General features: G+C 38.9%; 1 protein-coding gene across 4 annotated transcripts in view; it reads left to right on the top strand.

Annotated features, from left to right (window-relative positions):
• The window catches only part of AK8 (adenylate kinase 8), a 109,399-nt gene that overhangs the window by 13,055 nt on the left and 75,516 nt on the right, over window positions 1-20,828 (top strand). For all 4 annotated transcript variants that reach the window (XM_084650412.1, XM_084650413.1, XM_084650414.1 and 1 more), the window contains exons 3-5: window positions 2,253-2,302; window positions 4,824-4,934; window positions 12,305-12,373. In XM_084650412.1, coding sequence (XP_084506538.1) covers window positions 2,253-2,302; window positions 4,824-4,934; window positions 12,305-12,373 — 230 coding nt within the window. The remainder of the gene's footprint in view (window positions 1-2,252; window positions 2,303-4,823; window positions 4,935-12,304; window positions 12,374-20,828) is intronic.

Below are 20,828 nucleotides of genomic sequence, written 5' to 3'. Positions count from 1 at the left end.
ATTACATACAGTGAGTGAAGCTCTGGTTGTGCCCTTGTGTCATATGTTTAGGGGAAAATGCCTTAGAAGATTCTTACAAGTGTGCAAATGAGTAAATCAGTGCATTACACTGCCTCATCTGCTGCCAGCCACTAAGCAGAGAGAAAACCAGATTTAGTACAAAGTGAGCATTTACAGTAGCCCTGGGCAATATTAAAGCATGATATGGTGTATATAATGGTACGTTTCGTTTTTCATCAAACGTTTGTCCAAGAAAGTTGTGTATTAAAGCTTCAATACCTAAGGGTTTTCTTGTGAATTTTAAATCATGCTCCTAGTTAAACCTCAAAAGGATCTGTGGATGGAAAGGTTTTTTGATTTTCTTTGAAGTGGTTTGAAGAAGTTGATTAGTGTTGGCACCCGAGCACTCTTTTATGACGCTGTTTATAAATAATTCCTCAGTACCGGGCTGAGTTTCAAGGTGTTAGATTTTAAGAAACTAGGATTTAATCACATTACATTTGAAAGAAATTAGGTGATAAAAACAGCTGATGTATCCTTTTAAAGTATTTTTCGACATTGTGTACTAGTTCTGTTGCGCTTGCAAGAACCAATACAGGGGGAGTTTTCCTTAAACCTTCCCAGTCAAATAACTTTGTAAAGATTAAGCTGTAATTTGGGTTCTATGAATGTTTAAAAATTGCACCTGCCCAACTGCTCCTACGTGTTTGGAAGGTCCTCATAAAAATACATTTCCCATTCTTTCCTGTCTGCTGAGATCAGAGAGTATATATTCCTTTTGGTTGTCATGACCTGGGGAGGTTTTTGGCTGGATAGATACCCTAACTCATCTTCTTTGACCCATACTACTGCCAATAAATACCTATCAGTCACTGTTTTCAAGCCTGATTCCTTCTCTCCCCGCAATGGAAAGTGGAGAGGAAAAACCCAAGGTGTTAATGTAGCATGACGATTCAAGGGATCACAGCCCAAAATGCATGCGTGCAAAAAAAGCCTCAAATCTTTCTCAAGCAATATTTCCCTTTCTCCTTGTTTTTTCACACTGCTGATCCTTCCCTACATCACCGTAGAATGAGAATAATCATTGTGTTGTCTATATGATAGTAAATCTCTTGGGACAGGGGCCTTATTCAGTTTTTTTATTCTTTAGGTTGCCTTGTACAGCTGTGGCACTATACGAATAATAAAACTGGAACTAATAAATACTAAAAGAGATGAGACAGGAATTTGTGTGCTAAGGGAAAAGAGGTTGCTGCCATGGCAAGTAACTCTTTTTCCTTCCTTCCCTCTTGCATCCCCTCCGTATGGAAGGGAGACTGACATGCAGCAGATAAACACAAAGGGAGAAAAAAATGGAACTTAATGCTGACTAGAGAAATGGAGGGCATTTAAATGGATAGAGGAGAAATGTGGAGTAGCCCATTTTCTCCCGTGATTATGAAAAGTTTTAGTGTCCCACAGGTAATCTGAAAAATGTTCCGTATACATTTTTTTTCTATTTCTACCCATGAGGTAGCTATCCTCAATAGCAAGGAAAAGTGCCCATTTTGCAATGTATAAACCTTCCTGATCCATGACATAAACTGTCTAGAGAAAGGTGTGAGTTGAAATTATATTACTCGTGTTTCATTTTCTAAAAATGAAAAGGAAATGCATTATTAGTACAAAGTAGTAAAATAAGAAACTATACACTTTGAAATTTTCCATCATACTGCAGATACAAAATTAAAATACTTTACTGTAAGATGCATCAGATCAAAACCATTTAACCATCGGCCTGCTAAACCCTGGGTTGTGAGTTCAATCCTTGAGGGGGCCATTTAGGGATCTGGGGCAAAAAAAATTGGGGATTGGTCCTGCTTTGAGCAGGGGGTTGGACTAGATGATCTCCTGAGGTCCCTTCCAACTCTGATATTCTATGTTGGGAATAAAAAGAAAAGTTAGAAAAATAAGTATTCAGTATTTATGCCCTGTTTATGTGAGTTACAAATAAGCTACCTGTGCTTAAAGCTAGATATGTGCTAAGTGCCTGGCCAAATCAGAGTCTTAAACGTGTTAACTATGGAAATTAATTAAGACATAGCCATGACTAGTTTGGTCCCCCAATCCTGCAGTCCTTACTCAAGCAGGACTCCCAGTGAAATAACTGTATTACAATATAATTACATATGTTGTATATTATGTAATATGGAGAAACAATAAAGGTGTCTTGCCTTTCTGTATTTTGACATTCATGTATATTTATTCTATAGTTCCAAGAATTTGTATACTTGGTCCACCCGCCTCTGGAAAAACCACTATTGTAAGTATATTACCTTAAGTGTTATAAAACTGCACTGCCATATATTTGCAAATAAGAACTTGTTCTTCAGTTATGCTAGAATAACTATGTATTTAGAAGTCAAAAGTCTTGTGACTATAGAATAAAAATAACTTTTATTCCTGTTTTGTGGGCTTTTGTGTGCCATAGTTTTGGCCTGTGCCTAGATACCACAGTGATAGACTGACTAGATTAGATTAGACAGAAGCACAGGCACCTCAGAACAGGGGAACTGAAAAAATGTGAGAAACGAGCGGTGTCTACACAAAACAACCTAGCAAGCCTATTACATTTATGGATTTGAGACATTTAGGTTCAAATTTTCTGAAGTGTTTTCTAAGTTTTGGGTGTACAACTTCAGATGTTTTGGGCTTGATTTTCAGAGGTGCTGGTCATACACAGCTCCCAATTAAGTTGGAGTTCTGGGTGCTTGGCACTTCTGAAAATCAGGCTTGAGGGGTACGATTTTCATAGTGCCTATGTGACTTAGGAGCACAGATACTATTAAAGTTAGTGTTTCTTAATCACCTGGGCACTTCTGAAAATTCTACCCTGAGTGTCTAAAGTTGGGCACTCAAACTTAGAGGCCACTTTTGAAAGTGTGATTCTTAGTGTACTGTTGTGTGTGTGTGTATGTATGTGTGTGGTGGGTGGGAGGGGAGGGGAAGGAGGGAGTTGAGCCACACAGAATTTAAAATGTGTTAATTGTCACAACTGCTTTTGACTTAAAAGTTTTACAGTTTACAGGACTACAGTATAACAGTGTATTTTCCAAAAAAAAAATAATTATGGCTTTTTATCTTTTAAGAATTAATATCCATTTTTATTTTTATTTTTTAGAAACTTTTTTCAGATGCAGTTAAGACTTGTCAAAGAAATGGTCTTTGTACAACTAGCACCTTTCTCAACAGCTTCCATTCTCTGTGTGTATTTAAAATCACATTTGCAAATTTCAGGGACAAAAATAAGTTTCTACCGTTTTTTGTTTTTTGGTTTTTTTTCCTCTCCTTTTGGCAGTGCAGAAACAGTGCAGTTGTGAGATAGGGAGCTGGATTCTGATCTGGTTTGTGCATCATTGAGAAAATGGTTAGCTGGTTCAGCAGCAGGGCCAATATTACTCTCATTTACGCTGGTACAACTCCATTGAAAACGATGAGGTTGCACTGGTGTTTATTTTCCGTGTAACATAAATATATATTTCCATTATGTGGCAGGGTACTGGTATCTTCCCTTGACAAGATGATAAGACTTTATGGAATTCCCAGCCAAAAAAACTTTGTGAAAATGGTGTTAAACTTGTAAATACACATTAAAAATGTAAAAAGGGGAGGAAACAAACTTTAAAAGAACTGTGGAATTTCAAAGAAAACATTGAAAAGCTAGGAAATTAAGTTAAATTAAAAATTTTAGACAATACTATGTAATTAGAGAATTAAAGTACCATACGTTATCTATATTCTGTCCTGATATCCCCGCCATCCAGTGCACCCTACTTGAAAGATAGGTACTTGATCGACAAGTATTGTTGTATATTACAGCCAGCTGCCCTATTCAACCCGACATATAGCTTCGTGGTTGGCCCCTGACCTCTCGTGTCTGGGAGACATCTTAAATCCTATGTAGTCAGTGGGAGTTGGAGATGCTCAGTACTTCTCAGGTTCAGTCTTATAATTTGGTGGTTCATCCATAGAGTTTAAGAAATCTGTAACTCCAGACACCTTTACAAAATTCCCCCCTGGACTGATATACCATGGTTTACATAGTTGAGTTTCAAGTGTGTTTAGGAAACTATATTGGGAAAGTGAGGAAGAGGTTAAGTGAGTCATTCAGGCCTTGTCCAAAATGTGCTGAAGTCAGTGGAAATACTCTTTGATTTCAGTGGGCCTTGGATTGGAACCTTTGTGCTTATGACTTGTAAAAGGTAAGTATTTGGTGTTGCCATGTTGTGAATGGAGGACCGTCTGTGACCATGGAGTGGGTGGGTATTGCACAGATTATGCTGAGTATGATCACAGTGTAATGGGAGTATTTGGCTCATTATTCAATGTCTATCTAAGGTATTAGAAACCTATTCAATTACTTTCTAAGCCAGGAAAGATGTCATACAGGCATAAGGTTGTGTCATTAATTTGGATGGAGGGTTAGGGGCATGGATACAGAGTTAAGGTTGTTTTTGTGTTTCTTAACAATGCATATTCATATTTGTCTGCTTTTTTAAGTTTTACCTTAAAATCAGTTTTTCCTGGCTGTTCAATATATATGGTTTTGAAAACTTCAGCATTCTTTTATTTCCCCTTAATTTACTGATAAGTATTCACAACCTTAATTACATATTAACAAAGCATCTGTTCTGCAATGTGAGTACTTATTAAGCTTAGAATTACGGATTATTTGTCTAAATTGGAGGCTAGGAAAATACTGACTTGTTTTGCTTTCTGTGGGGCTTCTGAAAACATATTTTATTTTCTTTGCACCCATCTCCCCCTGCCCCTTCTTTCCCCAGGCAACATGGCTTTGTAAACAATTGAATACCCCTTGTATCACTCAGGAGACTTTATTGGAAGAAACATTAGAGCTGACAAAAGAAGTAACGGCATTTCAAGAGAGAGGACAGGTATGTAGGGAGAGGTAATGGTACCAGCTCAGTGTGCTACGGAAGACAAATTATATGACACTGCCATGATTTCAAATGGTGGACAACTTGATCAGATTAAAGTATATAGTTTTGCATCAATGGTGGTTTGAACATGGGTGTACGAATTCGTAGGTGCAGGGGTTTCCATAGAGACAAAATAATCTTTTTGCTGCATATGATAATATGAACAGAGATAAAAATATGCTATGACACAGACAGGGATGGGAGAGACAGGGATTGGCAATGATTGAAAACCTTAACATTAGATTCTTATTAGATACTAGATATACATTTCTGGGTATGCACAGTACTGTTTAAAGAGTTATACGGTTTCACAAGAGAGACCCTGTTTTGTTTTAGCATGTTTGATGATCTCCATTAAGTAAGCACTATTCTCTGGGGTCTGTTTCAGTACAAAATACTTCCAGAAGATATGTTCATGGAGACCAAACACTTCGATGTGACAGAGCTACTTAGCTATGTAGGGTTGATTTTTCTGTAGCATGACACAAATAATGTACTTGGTGCACTAATTTAGAGTAGTGTGCCAATCTAGTCATTTGGTGAGTGCAAACCCAAGAGGCACTCAGGCTGAGGAGGCAGCAGCAGGGTTAGGAGGACTTTTAGAGTATGTGTGTACTGCAGTGTAAGCCCAGGGTTTGAACTCAGGCTCAAGACTAACACCCCTTCCATCTAAACACAAATCATGCTCACCCAGGGCTCAGACCCAGGGTCCCAGGACTCGATGAGGGTGGAACCTCTGAGTCGGGACCCAGGTTTCTAGCCCTATTGCTTTGTAGTGAAGATGCAGCTACACTGGACTCACACTCTCAGAGTCCACCAAAAGTATTCCACAATCCCAAGTGCCGACTTTCTTTGTCCTCTGTACAGTCAAGTTTGGTGGACAATGAAGTTTTCCCACACTGCACCTGAACAAAGGGCTAGAGTGGCCACATTTTGGGAAGCCATTAGGAAGTCTGGGATATGGGTGGTTGGACTCAAGTCCACATAATGCCATGTAGATGCTGGGGTCCCACATTGGGACCCAGGGTTCAACAGTTCCTAAACTGGGGTTACAGTTGAATGTAGATGCTGAAGCCCTTGGTTAACAAACCCAGGATCTGGTAGGTTAACCAACTCAAGTTCTACTAATCTGGGGTTTACATAGCAGTGTAGACATACCCAGTTCCTAGGCTGGCCAAATTTAAATGCTCCAACCAACCGTCAGAAGAGCATTTGTTTCACTACTCTCTCTGAATTTATTAATCCTTCCACCCCACATCTATGGCCCAGTACTCTGGAGCCATTCTTTCCCCGTCCCTAACATCTCATGGAAGATTTTTTGAAATAAGTTGTTCAGTGAGCATTTTTGCCAGTTGACTTGAGGTATGGTATTGACATGAGAGTTACTTGCCTTGTAGGTCAGTGAAGTAAGACGTACAGCAGTGGTTCTCAAAGCCGGTCCGCTGCTTGTTCAGGGAAAGCTCATGGCGAGCCAAGGCTGGTTTGTTTACCTGCCACGTCCGCAGGTTCGGCCGATTGCGGCTCCCACTGGCCACGGTTCACCACTCCAGGCCAATGGGGGCTGCGGGAAGGGCGGCCAGCACGTCCCTTGATCCGCGCCGCTTCCCGCAGCTAGTGAAGATAGAAGAAAATGAAATGGGGGAAGGATGTCCTGAATAAATCGGGTCAGCACCCTCTTTACCCTCCCTGCCACAAAAAAATAAAAATAAACCCCTGTATTTATTACATTGAATCAAAGAGTAAGGTTTGGAGATGCCTCGAGTAGCACTCCTGGTCTGAAGATTTGTGAGGAAAAAGTCCATCAAAATCACTGAGACTACCTCCAAAACGTCTGCTTTTGAATGGGATGGAATAGGTTGGTATAAAAATGGCTTTTATTGAGAAAGTGAACTTTAATAATTTGAGTGAAGGGTTTTTTTAAAGATTATTTTACTAGATTCATGAAACTCAATTCAGAGAGGGGGAAATTTAAAACAAAAATTCCCTTTGGTTTAATTACTGTAATTATTAACATATCTCAGACTGAAGAGAAGCACTTTCAAGGGTGTCCTTTTGGGCTTACTTGATTTAAAAACACTGATGGTGTAGAAGATTAAAGCCAAAGATATCAGGGCTAATCAAGTGGCAAAGAGCATCTGAGAGCTGAAATCGGTGGTGTTTTTGTGTTGTGCTGTTTACACCTTTGTTTGTAGGATGTTAGCTACTAGAGGGATGACTTTCATAAATAATTTTTCCAATTCCCTTGCATGATTTTGTCTTTTCATGTATGACTGTTATGGCTAAGGATGAAATTCTGGCTCTATGGAAGTCAGTGGGAGCTTGGCCACTGATTTAATTGTGCCCAGGATTTCCCCCTCAAAGATTTTTTTTTTTCCTCCTTGCTCACTCCTTCTGTCCATGATCTAAACCCACTTTTGGCATAAGTGGCCATAATTCCAGTGGTGAATTTGATGCCATATGCACACTTTGCACCCATTAGCACTAAGAGGAAAAGGGTGAGTATGCAGAGACTAGAATACAGAACGCAATATACATATAGCTCAATATACAACTGGGCACTAAAGAACTGCAAACTTCTCCAAAGCAGTTTAATAAATGAAATGAGCTTATGTTTTGTAAAGTCCATCTTGAAGATCATCCATTGCAGTTTAATTTATTTAGATGATCATTTTACTTCGTGTGTATGAGATAACCAGGGCTGAATTAGCCCAAAGGCCAAAAAGCTCAGGCATTCATTAACTTAGTATACCTATGTATTGTTACTAGAGCTGGGCATGTACTGCAAAACAATTTCCACAAATATTTATTCAAACTTTTTGATTAGTTCACTTTGGCCCCATTTGCTTCCTGTGAAAATTTGAGCATTTGAGTTTTACTGGCCCAGAGGTTTATGGAATGGGGATTTTAAATGTATGATTATTCTCAGAAACTGAATTTTTAAATTTGCACATGCAAGCATTCACTAACCCATGGTCTAGCACTGACTAATGAGCTCAAATAGTGACAGCCAGCTGTCATCAATATACATTTACAAATATTCAAAGAAGAAGTCAGATATTTTTGAATACTGGATAAATTTGAGGGAATCATGATCTGCTAACAAATATTCCATGAACGGAAGTAGAGGGTCCATTTTTAGATAAATTATTGCAAATTATTTCCTCATCTCTAGTTATGGCAATGTTAATACAGTAGAAACCACCTTCAAGTTATTCCTCTAGTGAAGTGTAATGATTAAGTATTTAAAGATTTACTTATTTTGTCAACTGGCTAAAACAAGAAATTGAAACAACTATAGGTGTTAGGGACTTGTGTGGAAAGTTTGTTCTTTGGACTGTAGCAAATTGTAGTGCAGATATTTGCATACTATGTAATTACTTAAAAGTGCTCTGCTGTTGCGAGTCAGCACCTGCATAGTCTCCCTGTGTGTTTAAAGGAGAAATAAAGAAGAGAAGAAAAACAGAGGCATCCTTATCTTTGCATGCTCAGTGATCAGATCTGTTCCAGGACAAAGCACTACAAAAGAACAAATAGAAAATGTCTGTATGTATGAGTCGCATGGTACGCACACCCCATCCTCCTTTGGGGCATGGTGGGGTTGTGATACCACCACAGTTACAGTCTACCAGACAGTCTTTAGGCTGAAAGCAGCACGGCCCAGAGGTCAGAGACAATATGGCTGCCCTTGGGGTCAGGGCAGTGCAGCCCAATGGCCAGAATCAATTACAGCGGCCTTTGCATTCAGGACAGCGCGGCCTAGTGGCTAGAGTCAATTACAGCATCCCTTGTATTCAGGGCAATACAATACAATAGTGTAGTGATCTGGTCTAAAGTGATTGAATATGCCCTATTAAAATATTAAACAGAGTGGTGATTTTGTAGACTACTGTTTAGTGAAAACTTCACTGACCAGGAAACTAAACTGGAATTGAGCCATAGTCTTCAGAAAGATCTGGCTTGAGTGCTGATAAAGTGCAGCACCGATACATATGCCCTTGATTATTTTTCTCCGGCAAATTCTGGTCAAAAAAGAGGACTAAGATTACCACTGCAGTGAAAGAAGTTAGAATAATTTTGGTTTAAATTGATTTGGCAGGGCTCAGCAGAGTGGACCCCCTGGCAGTTGCTAGCCTTTCTTGACATGACACATCAAAGAAGTCAGTAAGACACTAGCTGTTTCTGATAGCAGCATGACGCACCTTTGGAAGGTGACAGACTCAAAGCCACAGACCCAGGCTCCAACAATGAAGGGCTGCAGGAGGCTTTGACGCACTACCCTATGGGACTGACTGACTTTCAAGAAACAGAGCAATTTCTTTCACTTTTTCTCTTTTACCTGCTTGAATGCTGTTTCGTGAATGGCTGATATTAGGAAAATGATTGAGAATTGGAGACATTAGAGATAACAAAGACCTAATTGGGTCATCTTGGCTATTCCCCAGCAGGGGCAGCATTGTTCTCTGTAGTATATTCTTAAATGCTTTTTCCATCCAATTTTAAATGACTTGCATAATGGAGCTTTCACCATTTCCTTTGGAAATTTTCCATGGTCTAACAGAGATCATTGTTAGGGAATCTTTCCTGATGTTCAGCCAAATTTTCTGTTGTTCACTTTCATCTAGTTATACCCACTACGTTATCCTAAACAAGAAGACCAAAAAACGAAACAAAAAAACCCCAAACGAAACCTTCTTCAGGTTTACACCCATCAGATTGTGTGGTGAAAGCAAGGAATGGGGAAACCCACAAGTGATGTAAATGTTTATTTGGAACAACAAACATCAAATGCACATAATCAAAGAGTTTTCTGAGTTAGGTGGAGGATAACTTTGAGTCAGAAAGTAGAATATCCAACTAGAGAAGTAATCCTGGATCTAGTTCTTAACAATAATGGGGAACTCAATGAGATTGTGAAAATTAATAGGGGAGCTTGGTACCATGGACCATGAGCTGCTTCAATTTAGCAGAGTAATTAATGATTTTGCTGAGCAGTAGAGGGTTTTAGACTTCTGCAAGGTACATTCTGGAAAACTGCAAAATTAAGGTACTTATCCTGCAATGAACTCTGTGTGGGCCCTTGGGGGTCCGCCTATGCAAAGCTCATTTTAGGATCAGGCCCCTAGTGAATAAGAAGTGGTAGAAAGGGATTTTAAGATCCACCAGTCTGGATGACCTAAATAAGGCTTAATATGTTAAGTTCCAAAGAAAAAGAAGTATCCAATGTACATTGCCTTTATGAGGATACTCAGTCAGCTAAGACTTTTAAGTAAAAAGAAAAAGAGCCAACTGCCCTAGTAATTTAATAATTAATAGTTATCTTAACATTGATAGAATGATACTCCTTTATGGTATTAGAGTAATTAGCTAATGAATTTACCAAACCATTATTCATTATTTTTGAAAAGCCATGGAGAAATGGGAGGTACTAAAATAATGGAGAAATACAGCTGTGATACAGCCTTCAGAAAAAGAAAGAAGGGTGTTTCTGACAATAGCTGCCAAGTGAACCTAGTAAAACAATGGAACAAATATTAGGGGAAAAAATCATTAAACATCTAGAATAATATAATCTCTTCTGCTATCTGACATGGAAGATATTTGCTTATGAAATATTGCCAGAAAGTAAAGATATTGAGAAGTTGGATAGAATACAGAAAAGAGTAACTGAAAGGAATGGGGCTGAAGGGGTTTAATTATGAAGAAAGATGAAAAGCTTTTGTTAATGTTTAATTTGTCTGACTAACAACTACAGCTTTGTGGGGTGGGACATGATAATTGTCTGCCGATATGTGGCGTACACACCACAAATTATTTAGGGAGATACAAAGAGTTATTAATTAGGAGTATTGCGATAAAATAAAGAAAGGGAAATTCAAATTGATTATCAAGAAAACTTTCCTGACAGCAAGAGCTACAAGACCGTTGAATATTTTCCTAAGGGAAGTTGTGGAAGCCATATTGCTCAGAACATTAAAAATTACACTGACTTAAGCTCTAAACAAAATATGGTAGGGAACAGTCTTGGCTTACCAGAGGATGCACTAGGTGGCTTAATAGATTTTTTTTTCTATATCCAATTTCTTTGAGTCAAGGATCCTGCATTATGTTTTCCCTCTAAGTTTTAACATTTAATTGAAGAAAGCGACCATGGGTGTGTGGCATGATTTGATTTTTATAAACCCATGCTAGTTATTGCTTGTAGTTCCATCATCCTGTAGGTGTTTATGGATTATTTTCCTCTTGGAGAGTTGTTTGGTTATTTGAACAGTGATTTAAGTTAGGTTCTTTCAGTGAGTAATTACCAGGATTGCCCTTTCCTCTTTTTTTGAAAAGTTAGTGTCCTATTTGTGTCTCTCCTCCTCTCCTCCAGTATTCAGGTGTTTCTCTAGTTTTCCTTGGCTTCATAACAATGTCAGTAGCTCAGTACACTTGTTAGCAAATAATTCATTTAGTAACCCGTGTTGCAGACCATCCAGACCCGTTGAATTAGTATAGATTGTTTTTGTTAATGCATTCTTCATTTTTTCTTACTGTCTGTACACTTTTCATCTTTTTTCCTTGTTATTAAAAAAACGTTAAGTAGCTTTCTAGAATCATTGTGAATTTCCTGTCTCCCACTTCTCTTATTAGTGAACCTACAGTATTTGTATTTGTTTTCCTCTGATATATTTGTAAATTGTTTCCCCTAATTTAAAAGGAGAAATGCTTTTGGGAAAAAATATGAAGGACTGTTTTAAGAACACAGGAAATTAGCAGTGTATATATGTAAAAAATTCAGAGATATAAGATTATAAAATACAGTATTTGAAAATCATGTTCTCCCTGATTGCCAGTGCTGAGTTCAGGGTTCTTCATGTCCCATGTTACAGCTGATAACATCACTAATGCCACAGACCTTGTCCTGTAAAACAGCACGTAGACCAGAATTCTTCTGAAGTCAGTGGGACTTCTTATGATCATAAGATTTTTTTTCACTTGCAGGATTGTGGCCTAACACAATAGTAGGAGTGTGGATCTCGGGGCTGTTTACATGTTCATGACATGTTTAAGCCTGGTAGGTGAAAAGCAGAACCATGAACTCAGACCTTAGCAAGTAAAAAGTCATTTCGTTTATTTTTAAAATGAATTTCTGTGTTCTTTTTAACTCAACATATATGTTGTGCTAATGATTTGGGGGTCTCAGTTTGATTGATTGATGTATTTTAAGAAGACATTTCAGTCCACCATTAGCCAGAGTGCCTGAGTGATAAAATTCCTTTTGAACTCCATTGTGAATATTCAGCCTTTCTTTTTTTGTTTTATTTTTTGTTTTGTTCTTTCTTTAGAAAATTCCCAATGCACTGTGGGCCAATCTGATCCAGGAGCGTCTGTCAAATGTGGACTGCATCAAACAAGTAAGAATTGCTCCTTGGAGGGCCAGTGGATAAGCACTTACAGGACTCACACACAGTAGTTAGCATTCCAAGTCCCGAGCAGAGGAGGGAATGGGAGCAAATCAACAGGGACTGAGGAGCGGATTGCTTTCTTGAACATCCGTGGAGGGAGTTTGGAGCTTTACTAGCAGGATGAAGGGGAGGATGAGAGTATGCATATGCTAATCGTATAGCAGTGAGATGATCAAAGGTTGAACAAGCATAGCTTTGTTGATTGCCTGGGGCAACTGGCAGTTACAGTGGACAAAACAGATAAACAGAAAATACGTAAAAATCAATATATTGGTTTAGAGTTTTAACTTCCCTTGTAGGTGGGGAGAAAGAGCCCTAATGTTTATCATTTCATTTCAATCTCCTCTGTTTCTCATCATATCTTTTTTTCCCCCTCCATGCTAAGAAATGCTGTATTTGAACATATACTCTTCCCAGTAATCATTAATAAGTTAATTATTAGGTTGCAGAAATGGGCAAATGAATAGGCTCGAATATGCCCATGGGTGCAAGAAATTCTTTCCTGTGGGCTTTGCATAAATGTAAGGAGGGTGTCCTAAACTGGAACTTCTGAAGTAGATTAATACTGGGCAAACTGAGTGGTTTGAATCTGGACTAAAGGAAAGCCCAACCCCCTCTTGTGTATTTCCTTTAGATCTGCAGAAGCTGTTATGGTTATTGAGTCAATAATCAGTCCATTAATAAGATTGTTAGAGCCATAACAGTCTGTTGGGTATAAAGCCTCTTTTTGAATTATGCCATAACACAGACTATGCAGTATATGGTGCACTTTTCTAAAAGCACTGTACAGACCACAGTCTACATTAGGTTCACGCAGTCTGTGGTGTATCAGCTGAACTGTGCCTCAGTTTACCCACCTGCAGATGGCAATTCCTGCCATGACAGGGATGTTGTGAGGTTTGCCATTTAATAAAACCTTGTCCCTTTTTGACATCACTGCCTGGCTTGTTCATTGAATAAAGCAAGACAGTAGCTAATGTTGAGATAATGTCTTATTGAAATACTGAAAAATCCTCTCCTAAAACAGCCTTAACAGATAATTGCAGGTGCCAAAAATATCATGTAGCCCATGAATCTGTAGTGTTTCCATGATTTGTACTGCATTTTGCAATGTTCTGCAAATTCTAGGCTTTTGTTTTAAGAGGAAAAATAGAGGCCTTGTTTATTTTACAAAACCAACCACATTTAAACATCCGGGGCTGGAATAAGATTGTAACATGTCATGGTCCCATCATCACAGGTGAGACCAAACCATGGGCCACCACATACTTGGGCCACTACCTTGTGCTTTAAGATTGTAGATTTTGTGGCACAAGTAGTGTAACTCTTCTATCTATTTTTGTTGCAAGTACATAGCTATGACCACATAAGTGGTGTGGTACTGTCCAGTAGCAGAAAATGCTGTCCAGCCGAGCAACAGCTGAAGTGTGCACTGTTCCATTGCTCAACCCATTACCACCATTAAATCTGAACTTAAAAGTTTACATGCAACCATTTAAATGACAAGGTGGAAATTAAAAAAACAAAAACAAAAAGGAAACCAAATGCAAAAAACGGCATTAATACACTATGGTTACATATTTGCAGTTCACAAAAGGCCAAACTGTGGTACCATTATTTGCGTTATGTTGTGTCTTACTCCTTAAGTAATTTCATTCAAATCTAAAGAGAAGGCATCAAAGGAATAAACAAATCACAGTCTGTAAATTCCTATATGGGGAAAAATATTTAATAAAGCGCTTTTCAATCTAGTGGATAAAGATATAACACAGTTCAATGACTGGAAGTTGAAGCTAGACAAATTCAGACTGGAAAGAAGGCGTACATTTTTAACAGTGAGGATAATTAACCACTGGAACAATTTATCAAGGGTCCTTGTGAATTCTCCATGATTGGCAATTTTTAAATCAAAATCGGATGTTTTTCTAAAAGGTGTTCAAGTGGAATTATTTTGGAGAAGTTCTACGGCCTGTTATATGAGGTTAGACTAGATGCAAAATGGTTGCTTCTTCCCTTGGAATCTGTGAATCTATTAAATTATTGCTACATATTTTACAAATAAAGTTATTTTAAAATACCTTAATATATATTTAGCTAAATATGTATTTACTAAGGAGACTGGAGTCATCCAAAAAATCAGGGTATGCTTTGTAACATTTCAATAAGATTTTTTTCCAAGTTACCATGTATTCAAAAACCCCAAACAAATATATACCATAACTTTACAAAAGGAAATTTATAGACCAAGTACCTGATTCACCATTACATTAATCCAGATTTATGCCAGTGTACCTCCCTTGAAATCAATGGGGTTACAGCTGCATAAAACTGGAGTAGCATAATGATGAATCAGGCCCCAGATATCTAAATTACATCATCTATGATGAAAGGCACAACTTTATTAGTTCAAGCTAATGCTCCTTCCCTAAATCTAGCTGTTATTTCCCCTTTGAATCCTCATGGTATAGTGGTATGAGTCCAGGACAGAAAAAACTATGGAATAGCTTTTGAGTTCATTATGTATAAGACTTCCCCTCCCCCTCCTTTTTTAAATGGCCTATTTTCTTTGCATTTTAGAATGTCCTGGCACACTCTCCATCTCTCAACCACTGGGAGATTTGAAACAATCATTTTGAATTGTTAGAAAGAAATTAGTAAAGAGTTTGGGAAAAAAACCTAAATGTCTGGGAAGTGGTTGTCAGTTTTCCTGTACAAAATACTGTATGCCTTAATCCATAATTTATCTGTTCATTTTGAATTTGCAAAGTAGAATTAAACTTATGCATTGCAAATCATTATGCTTGAATTATTTGGGTCTGCCTAGTTTCTCTTAGAGCTTTTTTTAAGATGATCTGCCTTTTTTTTTTTTTTAAATGGTGATAGATGTTTATCCCTTCAGGCCAAATATCTGGTGGTATTTACTGTATTTGCATAAATGTACTAAATACACTCTGGAATTAAGCCTTTCTGTGTAACTGTAGAATGTGTTTAAAAACACAACTATACAATACACAGTCTTGTACAATTATGTGATATGTGGTTTAGCAACTGCTGAACTCAAGTGAAACCAATATTGTCAGTTGTGGGTATAATTGAAACCGAGCAGAATGGGGCAATAGAAACAACCAAAATTTTACATCGAGGTAGTGCTATGAGACTGTCAAAGATCTGTGGCAATTCTATGGCAAGGAATGATTCAGTTTATTGTACGATTGTTGCCCTCACAATTGGATATGAACATTTTAATATTTCTCTAGTTGAGTAAAATCAGCATGCTTATCATGCCCCCTAATAATAGTGACACAATTCTCACTTAGAAGGCAGGGAGTATGATTTAATGGCTAGACCAGGAGAGTGGGAGGTAAGACACCTGATGGCTATAAAGTGCTAGATGGAACTGCTTGCTTGTTCTCAGAGGCCAAACCCACTGAAATAAAAATAATTACAAAACACAGCAAAGCCCAGAATGAAACCCAGGAGTTCTGACTGCTAACCACTAGACATACTGTCCTTGCATTATCAAAGAAAGGAGTGTCTATGCTAGGTTTTTATTTTTACTCAGATTTGCCACCATAACTACCACTGGTGGAACTCCACTGCTGGTGGAAGCAATGGGGTCGCTAGCGTAGACAAGGTTACAGGCTGCCACTAGCGTTTTTAAAAGCATGTTTTTTAACCATGGTCAGAGCAGACCTACTGAAATGATAGCTGCTGGTACATTGTGTACATTAGTGCTTCCATTGTTGTCACCAGTAGTGGAGGTGATTGGTGGTAGAAATGGTGGGAAATTTTAGAGAAAGAGGTTATGTGCAGACAAGGCCTTCAAAGCAGATTCTGTTTACTGGTGAATAATTCTTCAGTTTAGGAGTTTTTGAAAAGCACCAGAGTATTTCTAAACCTTCTGTAATGTACTCCCATCCCTCACAGAAACCATATTCTCTCTTGCTGAAGCACACACGTTTTTAACTGCTAAGTTTCTTACATGTTCATTGTGGTGCTATTAAGATAAGTGTCGACATTCTTCAATATGCAGACAAATTCCACTCTTCTCCAAAGGTCCTGTGCACACTACACTTTTTTGCCCCATATTTTCCACAGTTGCTAATGCTGTTTAAGCTCCACTAGTGGTGGCAATGATCGGAGCTTGAGTCAAGAAAAGGCACTTCCAGCTGCTGACATTTTAAGCATGTAGACCTACTCTGAGTAGGACATCATGATGTTTAAAATGCCAGCAACTGCCTGGAACCCTGTCACTCCCATTGTTGTTACTGCCAGTAGAACTGAACCAGTGCTTGCAGTGACGGGACATTTGGGGCAATAAAAACTTACAGACATCTCCAAAAAAGCCAAGTTAAGCAAAAAGGGAGTGCTTGCTACTAGTTGAGTTAGATGTGAATAAGTTCACTGGGCTCTAGAAAGAATGTATAATGGTGCAGTAATCAACAGCCACTAAACGTAAGGCTGTCCTCTACTTGCGCATGCTTAATTTCCATATGAAAGAGGATCAGTGCATTTTTATTACGCTTTTTAAGTGAAATCTAATACAATTAATATTGTGGACTGTAGATTTTTGAATTCTTTCTATAGATTTATGCTATATTGCTCATAACACAATTCAGTATTTTATACTGAAGATGTTACTAGATTGCAGGAGCAGTGTGCTGGACTAACATAGTACCACCAGCTGTTTGTTTTATTTCTCCTTGTGGTGTCATTGGGCTGGCATTAATTGCACAGCTTTCATCCCACTGACAGTAGGAATACAGAATTTTTTGTGCCATTGTTTTGACACTCACAGGTTTATAGATGTCACAGGCATCCTCTAAGGAGTACAATTTTATTGATCAACAGCTCTGCTGAGATTGTATGTGTGTGTTCCTCTAACACAAATGTAGTTAGGACTGCAAGGGATCAGGCAGGTAGGTCTTACAGCATACACAGAAAACTTATTGCAGGCATTATGTTAGAACAAGGGACCTGTGAAGCTGATATGAGGATGTTTCATCTTATAGGGTTAGTACATGGTGTCTATAGCTCCACTGGCTATTACCTAATTCTTGGTGCTGTTGGGATGTAATTTTGTGGAATGAATTTATAGAACTGGAGAAGTCTAGTGTAGAGGTTGGTCAGTGGTGAATTTGCACCCTTAGGAATGGCTTTTTGAGAGAGTGGCAGTTGAACCTTATGTACCAGTCTCAAGATCATTTGGGAACTTAGCCTTTGCCAGTGATTAACTTGAGTAATTGGGGTATTTTACTTGTTGATACTAAGCAGTTTGGGAGAGTTGAAGAGGCTTTCATTGATGTGAAAGAAAAGATTGCTGGTGGTTGGGTGTAAAAAGTGATGAACTCACACTTGCATTGGCTACAGGAACTTTCTTTGGTTATTGTTTGGTGGATGAGATCATGTAATCATGGGCCAAATCCTGCCTCCTGTTTCATCTGTGCAACCCCATGCAAGTTGATAGTGTACTGTGTTAGTGTAACAGAGGGGAGAATTTGACCCATTAACATTAATTTATTTGTCTAAACAGGACACGGCTTCTTATTCAGTACTGAGGCTACCAAAATGCTTTTTGTGTGGGAAAAGACTTTCCTGTCCAATAGAGAGATTGACAAAGTGTGACCTCCTCCAACCTCTAGTCCTCCTTGTGACGGGTTGCCCCCGTTTCACCCCTGTCTGGGGTGCCACCTGATGTACTGGAGTATCCCTGAGGCTGCCTGTTCCACCAGCCTGGGCTTCCTTACACTGTCCTGCTGAGCCAGGCCCTCAGGCCTCCTCCAGCACACACACAGGTGCAGCTCCAGCTGCAGAAAGACACAGACATTGAAATCAGCACTGTATGGGAAGGCTTCAGCTAAGGAATTGCTTAGCACTCAAGTGCACACCCCCTCTGGAGTGTAAACCCCAAATTGTATTGTCTTGCGCTGGACAGAGAACTATACAGTGTAAGCTCATGAAATTCGTCCCCTCCCTCAATGTGGAGGAAGATATGCACAGCTTTTTGCTTCCCAGTTATGAATTCCACAAACTGGTTTTAGAGAAAACAAAACTAAGTTTATTAGATTTTAAAAAGATAGATTTTAAGTGATTATAAAGGATAGCCAACAAATCAAAGCAGATTACTGAGCAAATAAAACAAACACACAAACTAAGCTTAATATACTAAAGAAACTGGTTACAGATAGTAATTTCTCACCCTAAATGTTGTTTTAGGCATTTCTTTCATAGGCCAGACACCTTTTCCAGCCTGGGCTCAGCTCTTCTTCCTCCCCCACTTTTGTCCTTGTTTCTAAGATGTTTTCAGCAGTCATCCTGGGCAGGGATTCAGTGAAGAATGAAACCTGATTAACTCATTTCCCTGTCTTAAATAGGATTTACATATGGCGGGATTTACTTTGTCTTTCAGTGGAATTCCCACCCCTCTTAGTTGAAAATACAGGTATTCTATGATGGAGTCCAGTACCAGGTGACATGATCACATGGCCCTGCAGTGTCAAATCAGCCACGAGTCTAAGGACATTTGTAGCATTCCAGGAAGCTTCTCAGAAAGGTGGGAGATTAGCATCTTCAAAGTCCTATTGTTTTCCCCTATGGCCCATCCAGACTGATTGCATTCTGTCTTGTGGGCGTTCCCCAGGTACAAACACTTTTGTAACTGATACATAGACAATATTCCTAAGTTCAGATACATAAACGATACATGCATACAGATAGGATAATCATATTCAGCAAATCATAATCTTTCCAATGATATCTCAAAAGACCCATCTTGCATAAAACACATCTGAGTTATGCCATATTCACAGAATGGAGATAACAGTATCTCTATGAAGAATATGGGGTCTAGTGTCACACTCCTAATACCGACAAATTGCAGGAATCAGCTTGTCAGTAGATACTGTCACATATACTGCCCTCTGCATAGTGATTATTGTGGCATCTTTGCTAGAGGTATCCTCCCCGATTCCCTTTGGTCTTGTTCCCCCAGTTCATAGGGATGGAGGAAGAGGATGTGCCCAGTACAGAATAAATAAAGGAGTAGTTCACTGCAGAAAAGATTGTACAATTGAAGCTTATAGAGATGCCATCAAAAGGCCTGAGACAGTGCATTGTATTGGCAAGAGGTATGGTCATGGGAGAGTTTCAGTCGGTAAAGGTCATGCAGCCTACATCAGTCCGGATGCTCCTATTCTTGTAAGAATTATTATGTCACCTTTAAGTCTGTCTGCTTATCTCACTATTTATACTGCACTCCATGCCCCGGTATCTAACAGACTTGGGTCCACAGAGGACTATATTCATTGATAATTTTTTGTTGTTTGGTTACCTCTCCTTTCTTTGGATGGGAGGGAAGGGCATATAATACATTTTTAAAAAATCTGAATGTTGTGGGAAAACAATGGTGGAGACATTTTGTTCTGAAGGCAACAAGATTTGTGGGCTTTCTAATCTTTTATGAAAGGGCATTCCAAAGCTGTGGGCCTGTGGCTGAGAATTCTTTCTCAAGTCTAATGTGATTGAGTGTTGATTTTCTGCATTTCTTCACTCTTTGCCTCGTTCTAACCCTATCTGTGTAAATAGCTTTCTGTTTTTGTAATGAGTTTTGAGGATGCTCAGGCCAAACACTAACAAAAGAAAGCTGAGTGTCAGTGTAACTATTATTTGGGTGGAAGGTGTCAGTCACAGATAGGTTGATAGCAATACTGCACTGTAGCAAAGGACACCCATGTTTGAGAATGACCTTGGGTTTTGTCTGCTTCAGATTGCTTGAATTTGAAGGAGTTAGGTGATATCTGTACAAATACCTCATTGCTGCTGATTTACACAGTGAGATAGGTCTCCAAGGAGCACTTTACCTGACCTTAAGGCAAGAGCTGAATGCTGCATTTATCACTGTCTTTAAGTTGGAGGGGATTTGAGGGTCCAGTTGTGGGGAGTAGATGATGGCCCCAGAATGAAGCATTATGGAATCCTCAGGATCCTAGCTTTTATTCACGGCTAGATGTGAGGATGTGCTGCCCATGCTTGGATGCCTGGAGGTTATTGTTATCAAGAAGAGAAAATAGATGGCTTCATAAAGAAACACATTCTTATCAAGTGAAGTTACTAATTACACTTTAATGATAGTCAGGAGGGCAGAAAAGACCGGTGTTTGCATAAAGCACGATAGGCATATTTTAAGTCAGGTCTTGCTCTGCTGTATGTTGCTACCTCTTGCTTAGTTCCCAAGCCACACTCCCTTTTTACTGTCTTTTTCTTTTTTTATCTGTGACATCTGCTTGGAGCTTGTCCCTCCTGTGATACCATACTACTTGCAGCTGTTCAGACCTCCAGCTCTGAGCTGTGCATGGGGTGCCCTGAGCATACGGCCTTTTTGATGTGTGATAAAACAGAACCAAGC

The sequence above is a fragment of the Lepidochelys olivacea genome (assembly GCF_965140295.1).
Source record: "Lepidochelys olivacea isolate rLepOli2 genome assembly, chromosome: 16".
NCBI lineage: Eukaryota > Metazoa > Chordata > Testudines > Cheloniidae > Lepidochelys > Lepidochelys olivacea.
This window is presented reverse-complemented; position numbering and strand designations above follow the sequence as displayed.